Genomic DNA, 23,391 nt, shown 5'->3' on the forward strand with positions numbered 1-23,391 from the left:
TGCTGCTCCCTCGCAGCAAGGGGTCCCCAGGTGTACGTTCGGTGTAGAGAACTTTATGGCAGGTGTGATGAGGCTCCAAAAAACTGGATGTATGAATGGGTATCGAACAGGTTTAACTTAAATATTGTGTAAATATTGGGTTCGTGATCTGGTGGTCTGAGACACGAACACAGAATTCAATGGATGTTCTTCTGAGTGGGCTTTCTTTATTGCATGCGTGCTGTCTCTGTCTGACGTACCAAACCCCCAGGTCCTATCTTTCCTTTTTCTTTCTCCACATCACCAATCACCACATGATAAACGTCTTTGTGAAATTAAAACTAGTTTTAAACTTAGACCACGGAGTGTTCAGAACTTTTAAAAAAATCTTCGTTATACATGTTTAATTATGCCATTCATTCAGGGTTGCACCCATCCCAGCAAGCATTCTGTGCGAGGTAGGAGCAAATCCTGAACAGGGAGCCAGCACATAGCAGGGTGAATACGAGCAATACATACACTAGCAGGGTCAATATAGCATAACAAAACCCCACATCCTACATGACTTTGAAAAAAACTGAAGCACGCCGAGTAAACCCACCAGAAAAATATGGAAATTCAAGGCAGGGAACACCTGGGACCCCCTTGCTGCAACGCAGCAGTGCACCCTCCACGTCACTGTGCCCCCACATGATTAATACATGCTTTAATGCATTTCATCATGAAAATGATATCAAGCAATTTATCTTGGCATTCTAAACATTCAGGGAGCAGGAATATCATGAAATTAATGTATTCTGTGTGGTGATCGCTGCCTGCGCCTCCTCTTAGTGCAAGAGGAAGTCAGTTTAAGAAGCACATAGCGATTAACATGGCCCGGGGAACACTTAACACAAAGCATTTAATGTGCTACATAACTTATGATGGGGTTTGAGAAAATCTAGTAAATTAAATATTCATTTTAAGATGAAGTTTAGTTTTACGATGTTCTACTTTAATGACAAATTATGAGAATAAAGTCAACATGTCGACTTTAATCTCGACATAAACGTCGATATTAAAGTGAAAATGTTGAGAATAAATTCAACATGTCGTCACACTATTACACAGTACCCAGGTACATTACACAGTATTAAAAAAAATAATAATAATAAAACAAGTACAACTCGGCTTGCAGTATTATCCAGTAGTATAGAAAGAGTATTCACACATTTGAATATAATGGTCCACATCTGACCTTTTAAAACCAAAGTATCTCCAGACAACAGACCCGGCTCCTTTTTTCTGCAAAAGTTCTTCTGTGTCATCATGTTCAACTTTATCATCTGCTACAGCTTCAGTTTCAGAATGTTCTCTGTCCATTTTCACCGTTCAATACCTCCACTAATGCATGTACTCCGTTGCATGGGTGTTTAGTGGTGAAAAAGGTCCCCCCCTTAAACAGTTTCCTGCTGCACCACGTTCCGAACGTTGTTTAGGCTATATAAACCGGTGTTGCGGTATAAGAAAAATCCATATCATAACAAAAATAAAAAACAGTTTTTGGTATGAACCGGTATACCGCCCAGCACTGCTGTCATAATCTGTAACCTGCTCTGAATGTGTATGTTTGGACCTGCTTTTGTCTTTTATTTCTGACCACCGTTATTTCACCTAGTAATAATTTCCGTTTGTTGCCTCGAATGCGATCTTTACTCTGTGTTGTTTGACACTAGGGCTGCAACGATTAGTTGACGTAATCGACAACGTCAACTACAAAAAATCGTTGACGCAGATTTTTTATTGTCAACGCATCATAAACAGAACCTTCAATAGAGGCTCCAGTCACAAAGAACCACATTGGTTTTTGTAACTACAATGCACTACATGAACGTCTGGAGGCAGTATCATTTGTTATTATTTGTCAAGACTGCACAAAGTCCTACCAACGAAGAAAGAACGTCGGAGGAGAAGTAGAATGTATAGGAAAATAAACCTGGTTGCAATGACGAGTCGGATAGAGGAGGGGGAAGGAGATGGAAAAAAAAAATTGAGACAGAAACTTTCTAAAGTGTGGGAGCACTTCACCAAAAAAGAAAAAAAAAAGTTGAATGCAGATTATGCAAAGTAGAGCTTTATTTTTAATGACGGCACCACCATCATGCATGAGCATCTGAAATGCAAGCATCCTGGAGCTGTGATGCCGCCGTATCTCGACAGGTAAGTTTTAGCAAGTAAAGTTAGTGTCACGTGTTAACGTTGATGTTTGTACTATAATGTGTATATCAAGGTTTGGACAATGATAATTAATCCTTAAACCGACACATACAGGTAGGTGCTGGTCATAAAATTAGAATATCATGACAAAGTTGATTTATTTCAGTAATTCCATTCAAAAAGTGAAACTTGTATATTAGATTCATTCATTATACACAGACTAATGTATTTCAAATGTTTATTTCTTTTAATGTTGATGATTATAACTGACAACTAATGAAAGTCCCAAATTCAGTATGTCGGAAAATTAGAATATCAATTAAGACAAATGCAAAAAAAGGATTTTTAGAAATGTTGGCCAACTGAAAGGTATGAACATGAAAAGTATGAGCATGTACAGCACTCAATATTTAGTTGGGGCTCCTTTGGCCTGGATTACTGCAGCAATTCGGCGTGGCATGGAGTCGATCAGTCTGTGGCACTGCTCAGGTGTTATGAGAGCCCATGTTGCTCTGATAGTGGCCTTCAGCTCTTCTGAATTGTTGGGTCTGGCGTATTGCATCTTCCTCTTCACAATACCCCATAGATTTTCTATGGGGTTAAGGTCAGGTGAGTTTGCTGGCCAATCAAGAACAGGGATACCATGGTCCTTAAACCAGGTACTGGTAGCTTTGGCACTGTGTGCAGGTGCCAGGTCCTGTTGGAAAATGAAATCTGCATCTCCATAAAGTTCGTCAGCAGCAGGAAGCATGAAGTGCTCTAAAACTTCCTGGTAGATGGCTGCATTGACCTTGGACCTCAGAAAACACAATGGACCAACACCAGCAGATGACATGGCACCCCAAACCATCACTGACTGTGGAAACTTTACACTGGACCTCACGCAACGTGGATTCTGTGCCTCTCCTCTCTTCCTCCAGACTCTGGGACCTTGATTTCCAAAGGAAATGCAAAATTTACTTTCATCAGAGAACATAACTGTGGACCACTCAGCAGCAGTCCAGTCCTTTTTGTCGTTAGCCCAGGCGAGACGCTTCTGATGCTGTCTCTTGTTCAGGAGTGGCTTGACACAAGGAATGCGACAGCTGAAACCCATGTCTTGCATACGTCTGTGCGTGGTGGTTCTTGAAGCACTGACTCCAGCTGCAGTCCACTCTTTGTGAATCTCCCCCACATTTTTGAATGGGTTTTGTTTCACAATCCTCTCCAGGGTGCGGTTATCCCTATTGCTTATACACTTTTTTCTACCACATCTTGTTCTTCCCTTCGCCTCTCTATTAATGTGCTTGGACACAGAGCTCTGTGAACAGCCAGCCTCTTTAGCAATGACCTTTTGTGTCTTGCCCTCCTTGTGCAAGGTGTCAGTGGTCGTCTTTTGGACAACTGTCAAATCAGCAGTCTTCCCCATGATTGTGTAGCCTATAGAACTAGACTGAGAGACCATTTAAAGGCTTTTGCAGGTGTTTTGAGTTAATTAGCTGATTAGAGTGTGGCACCGGGTGTCTTCAATATTGAACCTTTTCACGATATTCTAATTTTCTGAGATACTGAATTTGGGACTTTCATTAGTTGTCAGTTATAATCATCAACATTAAAAGAAATAAACATTTGAAATACATCAGTCTGTGTGTAATGAATGAATCTAATATACAAGTTTCACTTTTTGAATGGAATTACTGAAATAAATCAACTTTGTCATGATATTCTAATTTTATGACCAGCACCTGTACTTGGGGGTTAATGCACCCCTGGACACTAAATACTTTTTAGCTGCACTGTTTAATTAAACGTCACAATTCACAAAGAAAATGTGAAATTTTAATGGAACACATTTTTTTTCATGCAAAGAGCATCACAATTATTGCAACACTGATCATTTTACACATTGCAAATGAACTGTAAAAACTATTAAAAAAAACTACTGCAACAATGTATTATTATATGTTCAAGGTGCAACTGAAGCCATTGAGGAAATTCAGTAAATCACCGAGCCAACTGCACTTGAATTAGCTGCACGCAAACACACAGAGGTAAACACTGATGATTGCATGCTCGTCTAGTGCAGCGGCTGAATCCCAGTGGTGCTGCAGTTCTGCTGGGGCCGGCAGTGGTCGTGAGCTGGCTGCTCAACGAATATATGGCACTGACTGATCAGTTCCGGCGTGCTGGAAAATTGCTCTGTGAAGCAACTATAGCCAATTGAAGGGTTCAATGAATGTATGTCGCCGAATATACTTGCCCCCTGCGTGCTGGCAAATTGCACTGAGACATGACTATAGCTGGTTGCAGCATTCAATAAATATACATCGCCGAATATACTCGGCTCTGGTGTGCTGGCAAATTGCACTAAGAAACAGCTTTAGTTGCAGAGTTAAATGAATGTACGTTGCAGAATGTATGCCGCTGCATATACTGGCTTTGGCGAGCTTCCAAATTGCACTGAAAACCGACTCTAGCCGGTTGCGGCGTTCAATGAATGTACTTTTCTGAATATACTTGGCTCCAGCATGCTGGCAAATTGCATTGGGAACCGACTATAGCCGGTTCTGGCGGTTTAAGGGTTAAGTGAATATAATTTCAGTTATGTTTGCTAATGTGTTTGGAGCTATAGTAAACGAATGAATAGGAGTAGCTGAGCCATCCTAGTTTGTTTTTTCTTCTTTTTTCGTATAATATTTGAGTTCATATGAATAGTAAACCATCTCTAATGTTAGGTAACTTGTGTTTTGAAGCATATCAGTAAATAGCTTGTTACATATTTTAGTCCGTTATTTTTGTATTTTGGCATATTATAGTACATGATGTGATAAACCAATACTTTTCCTTCAACATGTGATGATTAAAACATCTTTCTCTGTTTGCAAAATCATTCTTGTGTATTCCTGCTACCTCTACTCCTTCTGAGCGTCTCTTCTCAGCAGCTGGGAACATTGTCTCAAAGAAGAGAGCCAGCCTCCCACCAGAGCATGTCAAAATGGTCACATTCCTGCACTGCAATCAGGAATATACAAGGGGGCTCCGCCCCCTGTTCGCTTCGCTCGCCTACCCCCGGTGTTGGGTAACCCGAAATACATTGATGAATGTATGAGATATGTTTGTAGCTCCGTTAGTCGAGCTGTTTGGTTTTGGAGCCGAGACAGTTTTGCTTCCGCGGTTTCAGACGCGCGTTGTAGGTGCCGACGTCAATTGTTTTTGTCCATGCGGGCTCGTGTTTGTAGCTCCGTTAGTGGAGCTGTATAGTTTTGGAGCCGTGATCATGACTCCATTAGTTCTCCATTGTTTACCGTTAGTAATATGAATAATTGCACTTACTGTTAATGCGGAGCGGTTTCTGTGGTTGTACTGTTGTTAATGCATCACTGTAATGTGATTCACTTATGCTGTATAGTTTGGACGTGTGAGGATGACGCACATTCAATACAGAGCATTTGTTTATTCTTATTACAGTTTGGACGTGTGAGGGTGACGTACGTTTAAAACGGAGCGTTCGTTTATTCTTATTACGCGTTGTAGGCGCCTTCGGCTTTCATACTAACTCGCGCCTTCCGTACTATTATGCTGTGTATGGTGGACCTTTGTGGACTCCGTACTTTTTCCCGTTTCACTCTGGGGCGGGGGGCTGAATCCTCTTTTTTGTGTGGCTGTGTCGTTACCTATGGGCGCGTTGCCTCATTTCTTATTTACGTTAGTTGAGCTCCTTTGTTTTTGAGCCATGACGCGTTGTAGGCGCTTATTTACGTTAGTTGAGCTAATATTATACCTCTGGTGCCGTGTGCATGTTTCATGTGGTAGTCGTTGTAGATGCATGCGCCCTCCATACTATCTTGGGTTTGACTAGATAGATAGATAGATAGATAGATAGATAGATAGATAGATACTTTATTAATATGCTGTGTTTTGTGGAAGTTTGGGGACGCCGTACTCTCTCCGGTTTGATTGTGGGGCGGGACGCCAAAGCCTGTTGTGTTTGTGAGTACTCATATTATTGTATTACTGTAATGTGATTTCCATATGCTGTGGAGTCCGCATCTCTGGGGCTTCTGTACCATCTCGGGGGTCTGCCTGCGGTGTGTTAGACACGCGTTGTAGGCGCACGCACCTTCCGTACTATGTCGGGTTTGACTATGCTGTGTATTGTGGACGGTTAGGGTTCCGTATTGTCTGTGCTCGTTGCTTTATTTTGTATTTCTGTTAGTTGAGCTGTCGGCGCCTGCACACTATGTCTCCTGCGTCCATGGGCATGTCATGTACCTGCGTCCATATCCGGTTTATTCTCGGTTAGTAATATGGATGAATTGAATCTTTAATAAACTGTACTTTATTGTTCGATTTATTTAAACTTTTGGACTTTAAGACTCACCAGTGGCCATTTATGGTTAAGTTAAATGCACTTTTTTTGTTTAAAGACTATGTGCAGTTTAGTTTGTATTGTTTAATGTATTTCTTTTTTTATTGTGATGTTCACACTAATATAAAACAGCTGATTATTTTCAAATTCATATGTTTCACTGGTTGTTATTTTAATTTGATTATTATTAATTTTAATCGTGTTAATGCAGAGACATCAAGGTGACATTCACAGGTGGACAGATGTGAGCAGATGAGGTAAGACATGCGCTGGAGCCCAGAACAGGATGTACAACCACAGGTTGCAGGCATCAAAATAGTCAGGCATGAAATAATCGTGACTAATCAAAAAAAATTGAACGATTAGTCAACTACCAAAATAATCATCAGTTGCAGCCCTATTTGACACTGTCAAATTGTAGTACTGTCATGTTTTTTTTAAGTTGCTCTGCGTGTGTTTCGCGCCAAGGTTCGTTTTGAGGCTTTCGAAATCCACTGCAGTCATAATCTGTAACCTGCTCTGCATGTGTGTTTGGACCTGCCTTTGTCTTTTATTTCTGAGCCCGTTTGGACCTGCAAGGTTTTCTATTCCACTTGCCCCGGGCTGATTATTACTTTCCTTGCCTAGGTCACCATCTCACAGGAACATGTTTCCAACTAATGTCAGTATGACATGACTTGAGCGTGACTTGACCGTGTCGCGGGAAGTGACAGTGTCTCTGCCTATCTGAAGTGTCTCTGTCTCTCTTCAGAACATCACGTTTCATTGCAAGATTTTTTTTTTTTTATAATCGAGAGATGGAATTGTTAATTTCCAGTTGTTTGGAGTTCTTCTTATATCTCCTCCCAGACTTGTCCGCATCTATAGCCTTCTTTCTGAATGCCTCAGAGTGCTCTTTTGACCTAGGCATGATGATAGCACACACTTCAGAAACAAAGAGCAAACCGAACTAAATGTCTGAGTTTTAAATAAGGCAGGTTTCTCCAAGATCCTCTCTGTTATTCTAATCATTTGTGCCTGATCTGGTGCACTTGATTCTAATTTTAGATATTTAAGGTAGTGATAAATGTAGGGGTGTATTTACTTTTTTACAAGTGAAAATTGCATTTTTTTGTTTACATTTTGTAGTCCATTGTATAATTTAAATGTGACATTTTTATTATGTCATGTTTAACTCCAGATACAATTTAAATGAAGATACATTTTTGATATGTCCATGTATGTTAAAGATAAAACATTTACTTTCTTTTTTCCACCCACCAAACTCTGGATTTATCCTGCAAGCTGTTATTCTCTTTTAGGGGCATCAGCAGCAAGGAGTGAAATGAACACAATCATCTATGCTAAAATTTAATTAAATTAATTTTTAGCTAATTTCAAGGCAAGGTTACACACACATTGCATAATTCTTTGTCCATGTCTTTTTAAAAAGAAAAAAAAAAAACATTGTTGTGCGATTCAACCATTTTAAAAGGAGAAGGGTTATGCATTTCACTTTGCCGTTCGTCTTCCTGTACAGCGCATTTTCCCCTTGTGTTTTATAGATTGATTGGAATCAGTGAGTTATTAAAAAATAGTTTGTAGCACTTCAATCTGCTGTATTGCACATTCTGCCTTTTTTGTTTTCTAAGTTTTTTTTATATCGCTTGCACATGATCCTCCTTTGAAAGTGTGATGTCCTGGTGGCTTCTTGGCTCTTTTAAATATGTTAGGCTTTTATTGAAAATGCAATTGATTTGTAATCAGTTCAGCATAGTTACTGAATTGTTACAGTATTACTCAGTATTTGTTCAAAGCATAACTCAATTGTTCTCTTTTCACTATTCGGCATGACTCTTGCTCTGTAGGCTTTGTAAAATATCGATGTTGAATGTAACAGGTGCCATTTCAGAAAAAATAATCATGTGACTTGAGCACATATCTGTCAATTATCACAAGCCATGACAGATCATAACCGCTGAAGAAACAGACTTGCAGAAGCAAAAAGTAGGTTAATAAGCAAAAGAGTGCTTGGTTTTTGGGGTTGCCATAACTCCACCCCCCTGATAAAATCAAGAAACATATCTCAAGAAAATAGTACTAAGAATTTGTGATGACAATTTATTTTTTCCATTTAACTTTTGTTGTCATGAGAGAGAGAGAGGTTGGGGACACGCATGATGAACCACATGGATTGGTAGGAATGGAACAAGTGTCAGGTGTTTTTATGGTGGCTGGAGTGCAACTCCCAAATTTTCCCTGTAAGTTGGAGGACCTGCTTGCAGGGCTAGATGCAGGTTAACGTCATACCCAGGACAAAGCAATTACAGGTTAAGGACCTTGCTCAAAGGCCCAACAGAGTTGTCACAAGACTGCCTCTGAAATGCGGAAGGCATGTTTTCTTAAATCGAAACCTTTGATACTTCAAATTGGACGTCTTCAGTAAGTTTCAAATTTGGGCACAGGTGCTCATTGGCTTCATTATAAAACATGCTTCACTTAAGAATGCAATGTCATGTGGCAAAATATATAGTTATTCTATATATTTTATAATTCAATACTGATATTATATATATAATCAGTATCTTATACATGAGAGCTTACATTCTGAGGTTGTGTCTTCCAGGGGACCACGGTGGTGTCTTTTATTGGCTTTAACTGCTCTTAAGCATGGTCACGCTTGTAGTTACGTCGGGTATTCAGTGAAGGGCACTTAAGAGGATCTTGCATTACGGGGCTTTTTATCTTGGGCTATGCCATATTTGCTTATTGCTTATCTCGTTGCTGCACCATGTCAAATTACATGAAAGAAAAAGACAACCCCCACAGGGGGAATGGTTTTGCGGGTTGTGGCCACAGCACAGTCTCAAAAGCATGGAGTCGATACCAGGAGATGGGCTGTTACATGAGGAGAGCAGGACAGGGTTGTAAAAGAGCATCAACCCAACAGCAGAACTTCTATCTGCTTATTTGTTCTAGGAGAAACAGGAGGAGCACTGCCAGAGCCCTACAAAATGATCTCTAGCTGGCTACTGGTGTGCATGTTTTCTACCAAACTGTCAGAAACAGACTCTATGAGGGTGGCATGAGGACCCAATGTCCTCTAGCAGGACCTGTGCTTACAGGTCGTCACTGTGAAGCTTGATTGGCATTCACCAAGGAGTACTACAATTGGCAACTACCCTATTGGCACCCCATTCTCTTCATAGATGAGAGTAGGTTCACACTGAGCTTGTGTGACAGATGTGAAGTAGTCTGGAGACTCCATGGTGAACGTTATGCAGCCTCCAACATCATCCAGCATGACTGGTTTGGTAGTGGGTCAGTAGTGATGGAGGGCATATCCTTGAAGCGTTGCACACACCTCCATGTGCTAGGCAACGATACCCTGACTGCTCTCAGGTACTGGGATGAAATCCTCAGAGCCATTGTCAGGCCTTACACTGTGCAGTGGGCCCTGGGTTCCTACTGGTGCGAGACAATGTGCAGCCTCATGTTTCCAAAGTGTGTAGGCAGTTCCTGCAGTTCGTTTTTTTTTGTTTGCAGCAAACTTCTTGCAGTGTAAACAAAGAGCAGCAAGTGGAAGTTTGTTTTATCAGTGAATAAGAGTCAATTAGTATATTAACCTTTACGTTAAAGACAATGGAGTAATAAACTTGGAAAAAAAGTAATCAGAGTAGTCATCCTGCAAAACCAGACAAATGGCAAGAGCTACTTTAAGGCATTCAGATCTTGAGTTTGGACAGTGAGCTTGTTTAAAATGCAGCAGCTTACACTTTTAATTGGAAAAGATAAAGATGAATTTGAAATTGCTGCTTAGTAAACAGTAATACTACGTAATTAAAATGGTAATCCAAATTTTATATTTACACCTTGAGTATTACTAATATCTTGTTGATACACCAAACAAACAAATGAATCTGTATAAATATAGTAAATGTATATATTAACAAAAAAAAGCTGTACTCCAATCAATGATTTAAAATGATTAAAACATACAAGTGCATGTATATTTACATTTAACTTGTGTTTAATTGCCAATATCAATTGAGTGTGTGAGAATATATATATATATATATATATATATATATATATATATATATATACATACAGTGATACCTTGACTTATGAGTGTCCCAGCTAACGAGTTTTTTGAGATACGAGCAGTCTCTTGGCCGATTTTTTGCTTTAAGTTGAGAGCTAAAATTTGGGTTACGAGCCAGCTTCAGATACCCCACCCCACCGCTAGTTCGTGCAGCTCGCCACAGTGAACGCTGCAACATCCCATGTCTCACTCGTTCACTTTAAGCAGTTAGCTTGCAGTGGAAGCTTCAGTGTTGTGCTCGCAGTTATTTTGCAAAACTTCGTTTTTCCAACTATGAGTCCAAAATAAAAAAGTGAGTGCGAAGGGCAGTGCAGAGAAAAAGTGGATGATGAGCATTGAATTAAAGGAAGAAATTATAGAAAAACATGAGCAAGGTGTGTGTGTAGTCGATTTGGCGAAGCAGTACAAGCGTAGCACTTCTACAATCTGCACCATACTGAAGCAGAAGGAGTCGATAAAGGCTATAACGCCAGCCAAGGGAATTAAAATCATTTCTAAACAGCAGACATCTATCCATGAAAATATGGAGAAGCTGCTGATTGTGTGGTTGACTGAGAAGCAGCTCGCAGGAGATACCATGACGGAGGCTATAATCTGTGAGAAGGCACAAGCGATTTACGCTGATATGCAGCAGCAGACCCCAGGCACTTTGATAGACTTGGCATCGGGTGAGCCGTTTAAAGCCAGTCGGGGCTGGTTCGAGAATTTTAAAAAGAGGACCGGCATTCACTCCGTTGTTGGCATGGTGAGGCAGCGAGCGAGGATATGAAGGCAGCTGAGGATTACCTCAAAACTTTTGCAGGAATAATAGCGGCCGAAGGATACATCCCCCAGCAAGCCTGGACATGGATGAAGGTGACATCAATGAGCTCATCGAGGAGCACTCTGAGGAACTGACAACTGAGGAGCTACAGACGCAGCAGCACACGGAGGTTTTGCAGGAAATAAGTGACGCGGAGGAAGTTATCTGTACAAGTGAGATAAAGGAAATGTTGGGAATGTGGGAGAAACTTTCAGACTTTATTCAAAAGAAACACCCAGAAAAAGTTTCAACTGAGTGCGCGACTGCGCTATTTAATGACACTTGCATGATGCATTTTAGAAACATTTTGAAAGGGAGGATGAAACAGACCTCATTGGACAGATGAAAGTGAAGAAGGTGCGGCGAAAAGGGCAAAAATCAGTGAATAAAGTTGTTATTCAGTTCAGCCTTTCTCCACCACCTCCGTCAGCATCTTCAACTCGTCTGATCTCCAAGGTAAATGCTGTACATTATACTGTATTGTACTTAATAAAACCAGTTTATTGCAGTACATTCTATTGTATTGTGTTTTTATACAATATTTGTTATTTATAAGTACATTTTTCTTATTTAAAAACATGTAATAAAAAAATTGCAGTGTTTTTTGGGGTTCTGGAACGGATTAATGGCATTTCAATTCATTCAATAGGGAAAATTAATTTGAGATAAGAGCATTTTGATTTACGAGATCGGTCATGGAATGAATTAAACTTGTATCTCAAGGTATCACTATATATGTATGTATATATATATATATATATATATATATATATATATACACAGTACTGTGCAAAAGTTTTAGGCAGGTGTGAAAAAATGCTGTAAACAAAGAATGCTTTCAAAAATGGAAGTGTTAATCATTTATTTTCATCAATCAACAAAATGCAGTGAATGAACAAAAGAGAAATCTAAATCAAATCAATATTTGGTGTGACCACCCTTTGCCTCCAAAACAGCATCAATTCTTCTAGGTACACTTGCACACAGTTTTTGAAGGAACTTGGCTGGTAGGTTGTTCCAAACATCTTGGAGAACTAACCACAGATCTTCTTCGGCTTCCTCACATCCTTCTGTCTCTTCATGTAATCCCAGACACACTCAATGATGTTGAGATCAGGGCTCTGTGGGGGCCATACCATCACGCCCAGGACTTCTTGTTCTTCTTTACACTGAAGATAGTTCTTAATGACTTTGGCTGTATGTTTTTGGTCGTTGTCCTGTTGCAGAATAAATTTGGGGCCAATCATACGCCTCCCTGATTGTATTGCATGATGGATTAGTATCTGCCTGTATTTCTCAGCGTTGAGAACACCATTAATCCTGACCAAATCTCCAACTCCATTTGTAGAAATGCAGCCCCAAACGTTCAAGGAACCTCCACCATGCTTCACTGTTGCCTGCAACTAAAATAAATCAGAAATATGTTGTTTAAGTAAGTGCTTCATCACCATTAATTATCTTCTCATTCAGAAATCGCTTTGGAGCAAAAACCTGTAGTCACTGTGGCCCTGCAGGACCTACATTGCTCACCTCTGGTGTAATTGTACCAATGAATTAGATATTTGGATTGCCTCTTCCTCAGAATTGGGCTTTGGATCTTTCTCATGGCAAGCATTTGTATTATAGAATCACCTCTTCCCTTTATTCATTGCTCAAGAATCTTGTCTCCATTTGAAAGGCAGTATTATGGGAAAGCATCTTTCCTGTCTCTTTTGTACGCTTAATTTTTGGGAAGTAAATATATTAATAATAGCAAAAAATGCTTGCATTTTTCTCATTTTGAGCATACACATGGATAACAGATATGTGGATTATACAATATGAGTTATGTGACAATTGTTTTTCTTGTTTCCATCAACAGTTTTTACATCATTTCCCTTAGGACAGGATGGGTCACCATTACTTTTCATTATATCATATTTTGTCATACAGAACAATTTCAGATTAAATGTTTTAATTAGATACCGCAGCAGGCTACATTTGGCAAGTAACATCTCTCTATTATAATAAAAAAATCCTGGGATGAGACTTTTTAGCCTGGGACGAGACATGACTTTTTTCAGAGAGATACTTTCATGTCTCACGAGACGAGATTTTGTGCCAAGAGATTAAACCATGCCCGGGGCCATAAATAAATGACAGAGTAGATGACAAGTAGAACGTTGTAAAGAATTCAAAAACGTTGGCGCAATACACATGCAGAGCAGGTTAGAGATAATGAAAGTAATAAAATTTGAAAGTCTCAAAACAATAATAGTAAAGATCGCATTAGCACAAACAAACGGAAATTATTGCTTGGTGAAATAACAGAACAGCGAAAAGAGATCGAATATATTGTTCAGATTAAAACTTTAAATCGGACACTTGTAGATTGTCTAATTCGTGTTGCCTTCAGGGAAAAGTAGTGTTTCTTCCCAATTAGGTGGCATATCCGCAAGAATTAAAAATTTGTTGTTTGGTGAAAGTGAAACCCACATACGCGAGCAGCAGAGATGCAAAGTGGCTGGCGTGTAGCGCTGGCCAGGGAGGTTGGCGAGCGAAGCCCCCCCTAGTCTAAAAAAATATAATTTTTTAATAGGAAGCATGCAGTTTGCAAGCATTGCTGTTTTAAAATATTTTGGCACAGTACAAAATAGGTCAGTATTACCAACTTCAGCTGATAAAAGAGCTTAAGGGATAAATTATTGTAGACTGAATTTAGAACTTTCAAACTAGTTTATTTAAAGGAAAAGCAGAAAAGCAACAAATCTCAGTAGAAATTCCTTGACTCATTTGACAGCAATGTTCACATATTCCTGTGATGATTTTTTTTTTTTTTTTTTTAAATTAAAGTTCATTTTTGTATGAAGTGTGAATCTAGACTGAGATGAAGGGGAGCTCTCTGGCCCAAAGAAAAGAAGGCAAGTGTGTTTTTTCCCACTAATTACAGCATAACAGTTTTTCTTCTTCTTGCTTTAATTAACTGGAAAATTTCATCAATGTTTGAAAACTAAATAGTGTGCTAAACATTCTTATAAGTAAAAGTTTAATAGTTGAGGTTAATACAGTAGTGGTCTACATGGATCTTATAACAAAATGCATTTTTGAAATCCCAAGAATTAAAATTAAACACATACTTGCATCTTTTTACCTGTGAAATATCGTAATCCTAACAACTGGGTGACACCACTATTATAAACAAAAGAGCTAATAAGAACTCACCCAGAATTAAATTTAGATGATGTATTGATATTTATGTGCCCACTTTTACTGTTGAGACTAGAAGTCTGTGTACTATATAATACTTTTCATCGATTTAATATAAATTTAAACTCTACTTTACATTTTATGGCACTGACTGATCTACTTCAGCATGCACGCACGCAGTACCCAATCTGTACTCCAGCCAGATTTGCACACTGCATGGTTTTTTTTTGGGGTGGGGGGGGTATAGCATTATTTTCATTTGAGAGGTACGTTAGGTGTCCACAATGAGTAGATTATTAAAGTACTTTTTTTCTTCTGCATTGATTCATTGTATGTTGAGTCTTAACTACTGATTATGCATGTTGTGCCCCTTGTTATGTAGTGCATCTCAGGCAGTGACAGTTGCTTTACGGCATGGCCAGTTGGTGTGCTGAAGACTACAAATCCATATTACTAACCGAGAATAAACCAGATATGGACGCAGGTACACGGCGATGGGACCATGAGACATAGTGCGCAGGCGCCTACAGCATGCGTCTCATAAACCGCGAATGAAGGAGTCACAGCCCAAAAATGAAAGAGCTCAACTAACGTAAATAAGACATGAAGCAACAACGTGCCCATAGCTAACGACTAACGACACAGCCACACAAAAAAGTGGATTCTGCGCTGCACCCCAGAGTCAAACGGAGGAGGCTACGGAGGCCTCACAGGTCCACAAAGATAGTACGGAAGGCACGGGAAAGTACGAAAGGCGCAGGCGCCTACGACGCGCTTCGGAACTAAACATCCACACTACACAGCATGGTCCACGCGTTTCTAACACACCGCAGGCATAAACACGAGATAGTACAGAAACCACACAGATCCGGACTCCACAACATATGTGAATCACATTACAGTAATACAATATTAAGCACATTACAGTATGGTCCACGCGCGTCTAAAACACCACAAGCAATTACCCGAGATGGTACAAAAGCCCCAAATATCCGGACTCCACAACATATGTGAATCACATTACAGTAATACAATATTAACAGTACAACCACAGAAAACACAGGCTCGACACCAGATGGGTAATAAGAATAAATGAACACTCTGTATTAAACATACGGCATCCTCACACGTCCAAACTACAAAGCATATGTGAATCACATTACAGTGATGCATTACTAACAGTACAATGACAGAAAATGCTCCGTGTTAAACAGTAAGTGCAAATATCCATATTACTAACGGTAAACAATGTATAACAAATGGAGACACGGTCACGGCTCCTAAACGATACAGCTCGACTAACGGAGCTACCTGGATAAAATCAATGAACGCAAGCGCCTACAACGCGTGTCTCAAATGCAGCAGGCACGGCTCCAAAAAGAATGAGCTCCACTGACGGAGATACACAAAGAGAGTACAGAACCCTACACGTCCACACTACACAGCATAGTCAAACCCGACATATTATGGAAGGTGCAGGCGCCTACAACACGCTTCTAAAGCGCCGCAAGCAATAACCACATATGTAACAATTACCGAGACAGACAGACAGTAATCTCTTTCAAATGTATTTCGGGTTACCCAAGACCAGGGGTTGGCGAGCAAAGCGAGCAGGGGGCGGAGTCCCCTAGTATGTGACTGTACAGGGATCAGTGTTATTCATGTGGTGGCAGTAGTAACTAATGCTGATCTCTATGTGCTAACTCATTAGCTATTATTGTACATGGCTAATTGTGCTAAATGCCTACATAATTAAACAGTACAGTGGCAAGTCAAAACAAACTTTAAAGGAGCCCTCCCCCTCACAGAATTAGAAAACATCAAGACCCTGTGGAATAATAACAACAAAAAATGTATTACTTTTAAAAAAGTGTTTCTATGCTCTTGATGAAAGAAAAAATTATGAAACATCTGCAGAGATAGATTAGAAACAAGAAAGAGGTGCCACTTAAAAAAAAAAAAAACGGGATGAGGCAGTCCCACACCACTGCCGCTGCTGCTGATGGCACTCTGTGAGCACAATGATATACAGTGCATCCGGAAAGTATTCACAGCGCATCACAGTGGCCCAGCCAGAGCCCAAACTTGAATCCGATTGAACATCTCTGGAGAGATCTTAAAATGGCTGTGCACCGACGCTTCCCATCCAACCTGATGGAGCTTGAGAGGTGCTGCAAAGAGGAATGGGCGAAACTGGCCAAGGATAGGTGTGCCAAGCTTGTGGCATCATATTCAAAAAGACTTGAGCCTGTAATTGCTGTCAAAGGTGCATCGACAAAGTATTGAGCAAAGGCTGTGAATACTTATGTACATGCGATTTCTCAATTTTTTTATTTTTAATAAATTTGCAAAAACCTCAAGTAAACTTTTTTCACATTGTCATTATGGGGTGTTGTGTGTAGAATTCTGAGGAAAAAAATGAATCCATTTTGGAATAAGGCTGTAATATAACAAAATGTGGAAAAAGTGATGCGCTGTGAATACTTTCCGAATGCACTATATATAGTATTCATTGCTAGTTTGTGGCCATTTGATGTACTGTGTTGTTTTCCTAGTAGTTATCATTTTGTCTGTGTCTTTTGTTGTTCAGAGCTCAGTGGTACTTTGGTTAGTACTGCTGCCTCATAGCTCGAGTCACATTTTTGTCCACAGTAATAGGTTCAGGTTTTACATAATTATTTAATAAGCAAACTTTAGACCCATGAAGCATGTGTATATTTATTTATGTGGCCACAGTGCAACAAATAGCAACCAGTTATGTTAAAAAAAAATCTAAACAATGTGCTTTATAAAGTCACATTTCTTAAAAAAAAAAAAAAAAAGTTAAAGCCCAAGGGATTGTTTTAAAAATAAATGTTTGCCAGATCAAAGCTGTATTATATGAAAGAGTACAGAATATTTGGTCTGTTTTCCCCCTAGACTGTCCTTGCTAGAGTGCTGTATTTATCATTTATTGGTGGTGTCAAATTATTAAATAATCAGTAAAACTTTGAAAAAGAACTAGGCAATTCTGTGTTCCCTCTTGGCAGTTATCATAGTTTAGTGTATTTCATTAATTATGGCAGAATAGTACTGTTCAATGCTTAAATTTGTTTTAATATTACTGTTGTGTTTTGTCACAGGTGAAAAGGTATTAAATATAAACTGTACAACCCAAATGACCACAGTATTTTACTTTTAACGTTAATGGCTATATTTCTGTCCACTAGAGTTTATTGTTACTACTTGCAACCACTGCTACCAGGGCAGGCAAGTAATCCCCATGGGTTGCACACTGGATGGACGTTCACAGTTCTCCTTACAAGGAATACATTGCTAAGTAAATCTTCTAATACTGTGCTTTGATTTAATTGTAAAAAGCAATTTTCAATAATTGTTCCTGCATAAAAGTAAAATTCAGAGTATCTCTATGGGCTGCCTTTTCTGTTAAAGCAGTTTCACTAGTTGTGAAATACCTGATGAGGAATTTTATTAACTGAGCTTTTTACTTTTTAAGCTGTGTAGTTAATAAACTGAATATTATTGGGAACATTGTCTGAAATTTTGAATATATGTTGAAGATGACCTGTAAAATATTGTTGATTAATAATGATGTTGCAGAAACAATTCATAAATACTTGGGTAGTCTTCACAACTTGCACATATTGTTTACATTCCAATCAATTCTAAAGTGCATGGAGTTTAAGGACTAAATTTAAAAGGCTGAGAGGAAAAAATGACCATTATTTCCTTACAAAAATATTTTTAATATAAAATCACTTTGCTGACAATGATCTGTCAAGTTGAAATAACAGGACTAATACATGTGGCAAGGAGAAAGAGGTGACTACATCAGTGATTTATGATTTTTGGCACATTTCTTATGCATTCATTTGTAAAGCCTCTGATATTTTTAGAAATTTGATGCTTTCCTCTTTTTATGGGTATGGAGAAAAGTAAACGACTTTGTGATTGCCATTGTTTTTAAAGAGAAGCAAGGTTAAATATATGGGAAAAGTATAGTGTTATGTAAAAATTGCAGGTGATTATATAATTTTGTGAACTAGATCTATGCAGCTTTGTCTCATGTAATCTGTAAAAGAAAGATAAAGGCATGGAATTCTCAGTTATTTTACCACTAAACAAAAGTAGCATCCATTTTTCTTTTTTGAAAAGAGCTATCATTATTTTAATCAGTTTCTCTCTCTTATAGCAGGAGCACTGGTTCGAGAAAGCTTTGGGAGAAAAGAAGGGATTTGTCATTAAAAAAATGAAAGAAGATGGAGCTTGCCTTTTCAGAGCAGTTGGTATGTTTTGCATTTCAGTTATCTTCAGTATTGTGTTTACAATATGGTGAGGCACTAGATGGCAGCATTGCCCAGCAGAGTGTAAACATGGGCTCTTTCGTGAACTTGCTTAAGTTTTCATTTCAAAGTTAATAGTTTTGTTCTAGAGTTAAACAACATCAGCAGTATAACTGGTTGGGAGCATGCGATGAACCACCTGTTTCTGATATACATACATATGTACAGATATGCAAATTTATGCCGATTTAGTTTCTGTATTCATTACACAATCTAATATAGTTTACAAATGGTTTTCATTTCTTGAATTTTCTAGATTTTTCTTGTACAAGTGCATGCATGATCATGGAAAAAAAACACTTTTTTTTTTTCTTTTGCTTTAAGCACCTCTACAATATGGATTGAATTGCATTAATAGGAGAAAAGCCAAGCAAAATGACACCTTTTATTGGCTAACTAAAAAGATTACAATATGCAAGCTTTCGAGGAAACTCAGGCCCCTTCTCCTTTACTTGGCTTTTCTCAACATTCATAATGGCTAACACGGTACAACACCCTAGTACTATTAATAGGAGAGATAACTATTGGCATACTTTGGGAAAATATTTTTTAAGCATCTGTGCATTTATGTGTGAGTTTATAATTTTCTAAGTCTAAAGCGTGTTTACAGAAAGAAAAGAGCATAGTCTCTCAAAACAGTATGTTAAACAGAGTAGACTTACATCTGCTTTTGTTTTATGCAATTAAATGCTTATTATACAGGGTGAGCCAAAATGAAGTACCACATTTCTGAAGGTCATTGTGTGAGGTAGAGTCAGCAGAGTGTGTTGGGGTGGGGGTCCTTTGATAGGCGATCCCTTGTAGTTTTCAGTCCGCAACATGCCTTGGTCCGCCGCATACAGTGCTTTCGCTATCAAAGTGTTTTTCTAAAACAGCGAATCCATCATCACTACATAACGCGCCTTCCAAATGCACTTTAGCATTCCTCATAATGGTGATGTCCCAAATCAGAAAACAATTCTTCAGTGGGTGGCTAAATTTAGACACATGGGTACAACATTAAACTGAAAATCTCCAAGCCATCCTCGTACTATACGATCTCCTGAAAACATCCAAGCTGTAAGGACATCAATTTTTCAGTCTCCTAGACATTCAGCGCACAAACATGCTTCTGCTTTAGGCATTTCCAACACGTATTTGAGGAGGATTCTGTATGAGGACCTTAATTTCCATCCATACAAAATGGTGGTAGTGCAGGAACTCACTGGGAGAGCCGTAGAGAGTTGTGCGTGAACATTCTGCAAATTGTTCGAGATGCCATTGTCATGTGCAGTGATGAGGCATATGGTTTTATAAATAAGCAAAGCTTTCGCTATTGGGCTAAAACCAACCCTCGTGAACTTCATCAGAGACCCCTGCACAGTGTGTTACAGTTTGGTGTGGCGTTGTAGAATTTGGCAGTGTAGGTAGGCCCTTACTTTTTTTGAGGAGTAGGCAGCAACGGCCACTGTCACTTCAGAACATTACATTGAACTTGTTGCAGGCCCAACATGAAGAAATGGATGTGGTGGATGCCTGGTTTCAACAGGATGGAGCAACAGCTCAAGTTTTGTGAGAGATGTTTCCGGGGAAGCTGATCTGACTGTGCGGCAATGTCGGATGGCCATCACGTTCGCCTGATCTCACTCTGTGCAATTTCTTCTTGTGGGGCTATCTCAAGTCAAAGGTATATACACACTGACTTCAAAACCTTGAAACCCTCAAGGACGCTATTCACCAAAAAATCGCTGCATTTTCCTTGAAATGGCAGAACAAGTCTCAAAGAGTGTATCAGTAATGATGGAAACCACCTTGATGACCTCATTTTAAAAACAAAGTGAAAAAAATCTATTTTGTGTACCCTTTCTTGTGTTGTAATGAAATTTATTTTATCTTGTAGCGTTTTTGTAGAACAAACGTTTGAAATGTGGTACTTCTTTTTTGGCTCACCCTGTATCATGCAGCTATTTATGCTGTGGTGTGTACTTAAAAACCTGAAATTGTTTTTTAAAGAGGATATCTAAATCAAGATTATCAATTAGTAAATGGATCATAAAAGTTAATGCACAGAATTTCTGAATAAACTTTTCATGGAATGTTTGTATACGTTTTTAAGTTTGTAAACTTTTTCTGGTGATTCCCACAAATAGTTCTTCAAACACTATTTTATTGCTATTGTAACTTGTTTTTGATTTTAAAGAAGACCCCCACAAATTGCAGTTATACAGTTATTCATTTACATCAGTTTTTGTTCACTTTATATTCAATTAAAGCTAATAAGCCAGTTAAACAGAGAGGAATAAAGAAAAATAGCTTTGGATACAATATTTCAGGCCTCACATAGTTTGTATTTTGAGAATCATAATCATATCTGAATCCACAGACAAATGTGAAACTTCACGTTAGCTTTGATAACTAATTAGTAATTATTTTCTGACTTCAGTAATGAGCTGTGACCTGACTTTTAATATCAGTGTATTTCTGATTATGATTTGAATTGTGTAAGGTTTGATTGACAAATGTTACCCAGTTACACTAGAAAATTAATTGCAATTATGGTTTAGCCATGCTTTGAAGGTCAAATGTGAATCGTTTGTTGTTGGTGCACAACATCTGTTTTTGTTGTATTTTTGTCTCCTCTGAGACAGTTGTTGAGTGAAACAGGAGAGTGCGCTTATTAGGTAATTTATGAGAAAGTCTTTTCGATGTCACTGACTGCTGTAATAGGTCTACACGTATGTTTGCTTATGGTACGAAACAAAGATGGAATGTTCTGCTTGTTGAAATTTTCATTTATGTGCTAAGCCATCAAATACAGTAAATTCATTAGAATGAATACTGGGTTCTGTGAAAGGAGACACTTAGGAATTTGTGCATTCTCAAAGTACAATAAAAATTAGCATTTATTTCAAGAGTGGTCCTTTGGTTGGCCCTAAATTGAGCACAAAAAATGACTTACTCATGCCTATGTAAAGTGTCTGCATAGTAAAGTTCGTATGGCTAGGGAGATGCTAATTCTGTCTGGTATAAAGAGAAAATAAATCTGAAGTTACTGGTGCCACCCATTAGTTTGATTTGTTTATTTGCAAACTAATGGAATAGCAGTGAGGGAGAAAAAGATTGTGTACATTTTTACTGCATTCAGTTTAAAAATTCCATTTTTTTCCCTATGTTTAAAACTTACAAATTTAATCATTCAATGTTTTCTTCCCTTGCTAAATTTTGAGTAGTGCTCTGCCTGTTACCTGGAAGTAGATTGCTTGTAATGCAAATGAAGAAATTCAGTCTATCATCATCTCTTCAGCAAGTATCTTATCTCATGTAGATAGCTAATAGAAAACAGTTTGGTGCTGTCAGTTATGCTGGTTCTAACAGGGTTCAATCGCCTCATTTTGAATTGATAAAATGACATTGGTGAAATGTCTTACTTCATAATGCTGTCTTTCTGGTGGCTTGTTGATTTTTCCACCAATTTTAAATAGCAGACTTAATTCACATAATCTTTGTGTGTTGAGCAGTTGCAGTATGCGTATTAGTCATGTAGTTTGACATCCCCAATGACCCCATCCAACAACTTTGCAGCTTGCTGTACCATGACAGAATGAAAAAGAAGCGCGGGGTAAAAAAGCAAAGGTTATGGCTGAACTCAGTACATGGCTGTGTCAGGTAGCACATTTTTGACTACCAGAAAAAAGGTGCAAGCTTGTGATATTTTGGAAATGTGAATCTGTATTGGAAAGTCATTACTAAGTCATCTAATTTGTCATCTCCTGTGATATCTAGTCATGTTATCTGACATCCTCAGATGACAAAATCAGCATTAGTTTTAAAAAAAATTGTATGTCACATCGAAAATAATCTGGGGCAGAGGACAAAAATTCCTCTAGATTAAAGAGCTTTGCTCTCAAAACACAAAGGCAGGATCAGAAAATGCCCCCAAAGTTTTATGTAAATTTAGTAATGATTTAATTTTTTTGGAAGGACGGACGGACGGATGGATAGATAGGTAATGAGAACTTTATTTGTCCCCAGGGGGAAATTTGTTTTTTTACAGAAGTTCTTTGTATTTAGGGATGTCACAGTACCAGAATGTTTGTATTCAAAACCATCCATCCATCCATTGTCCAACCCGCTGAGTCCGAACACAGGGTCAAGGGGGTCTGCTGGAGCCAATCCCAGCCAACACAGGGCACAAGGCAGGAAACAATCCTGGGCAGGGTGCCAACCCACCGCAGTATTCAAAACCAATACCAGTGAAATTTTACGATACATGATACCATGACAAAAACAGATATCCCATTTAATGTTTTTTTTATTAATGTACCTCCATTATTGATGTTGACAAAATTGTGCCTTTTTCTGTAATACAATAGAAAATATATAAATACTAACAGTAACTACAGCTTTAAAATTCTGGTATATCTATCAGGAGGTTACCCAGTTATCATTTAAGTAAAGAAATATTGGCATTCAT

The 23,391-nt window shown here is 38.6% G+C and overlaps 1 protein-coding gene across 3 annotated transcripts in view; it reads left to right on the plus strand.

Moving 5' to 3' along the window:
• otud5a (OTU deubiquitinase 5a) overlaps positions 1 to 23,391 on the plus strand; it is a 173,421-nt gene that overhangs the window by 35,210 nt on the left and 114,820 nt on the right. For 2 of the 3 annotated variants that reach the window (XM_051933500.1, XM_028813334.2), the window contains exon 2: positions 18,788 to 18,881. In XM_051933500.1, coding sequence (XP_051789460.1) covers positions 18,788 to 18,881 — 94 coding nt within the window. The remainder of the gene's footprint in view (positions 1 to 18,787; positions 18,882 to 23,391) is intronic. The other variant, XM_028813335.2, reaches the window with a different exon arrangement.

This window comes from Erpetoichthys calabaricus, chromosome 11, assembly GCF_900747795.2.
Source record: "Erpetoichthys calabaricus chromosome 11, fErpCal1.3, whole genome shotgun sequence".
NCBI classification, from domain to species: domain Eukaryota; kingdom Metazoa; phylum Chordata; class Cladistia; order Polypteriformes; family Polypteridae; genus Erpetoichthys; species Erpetoichthys calabaricus.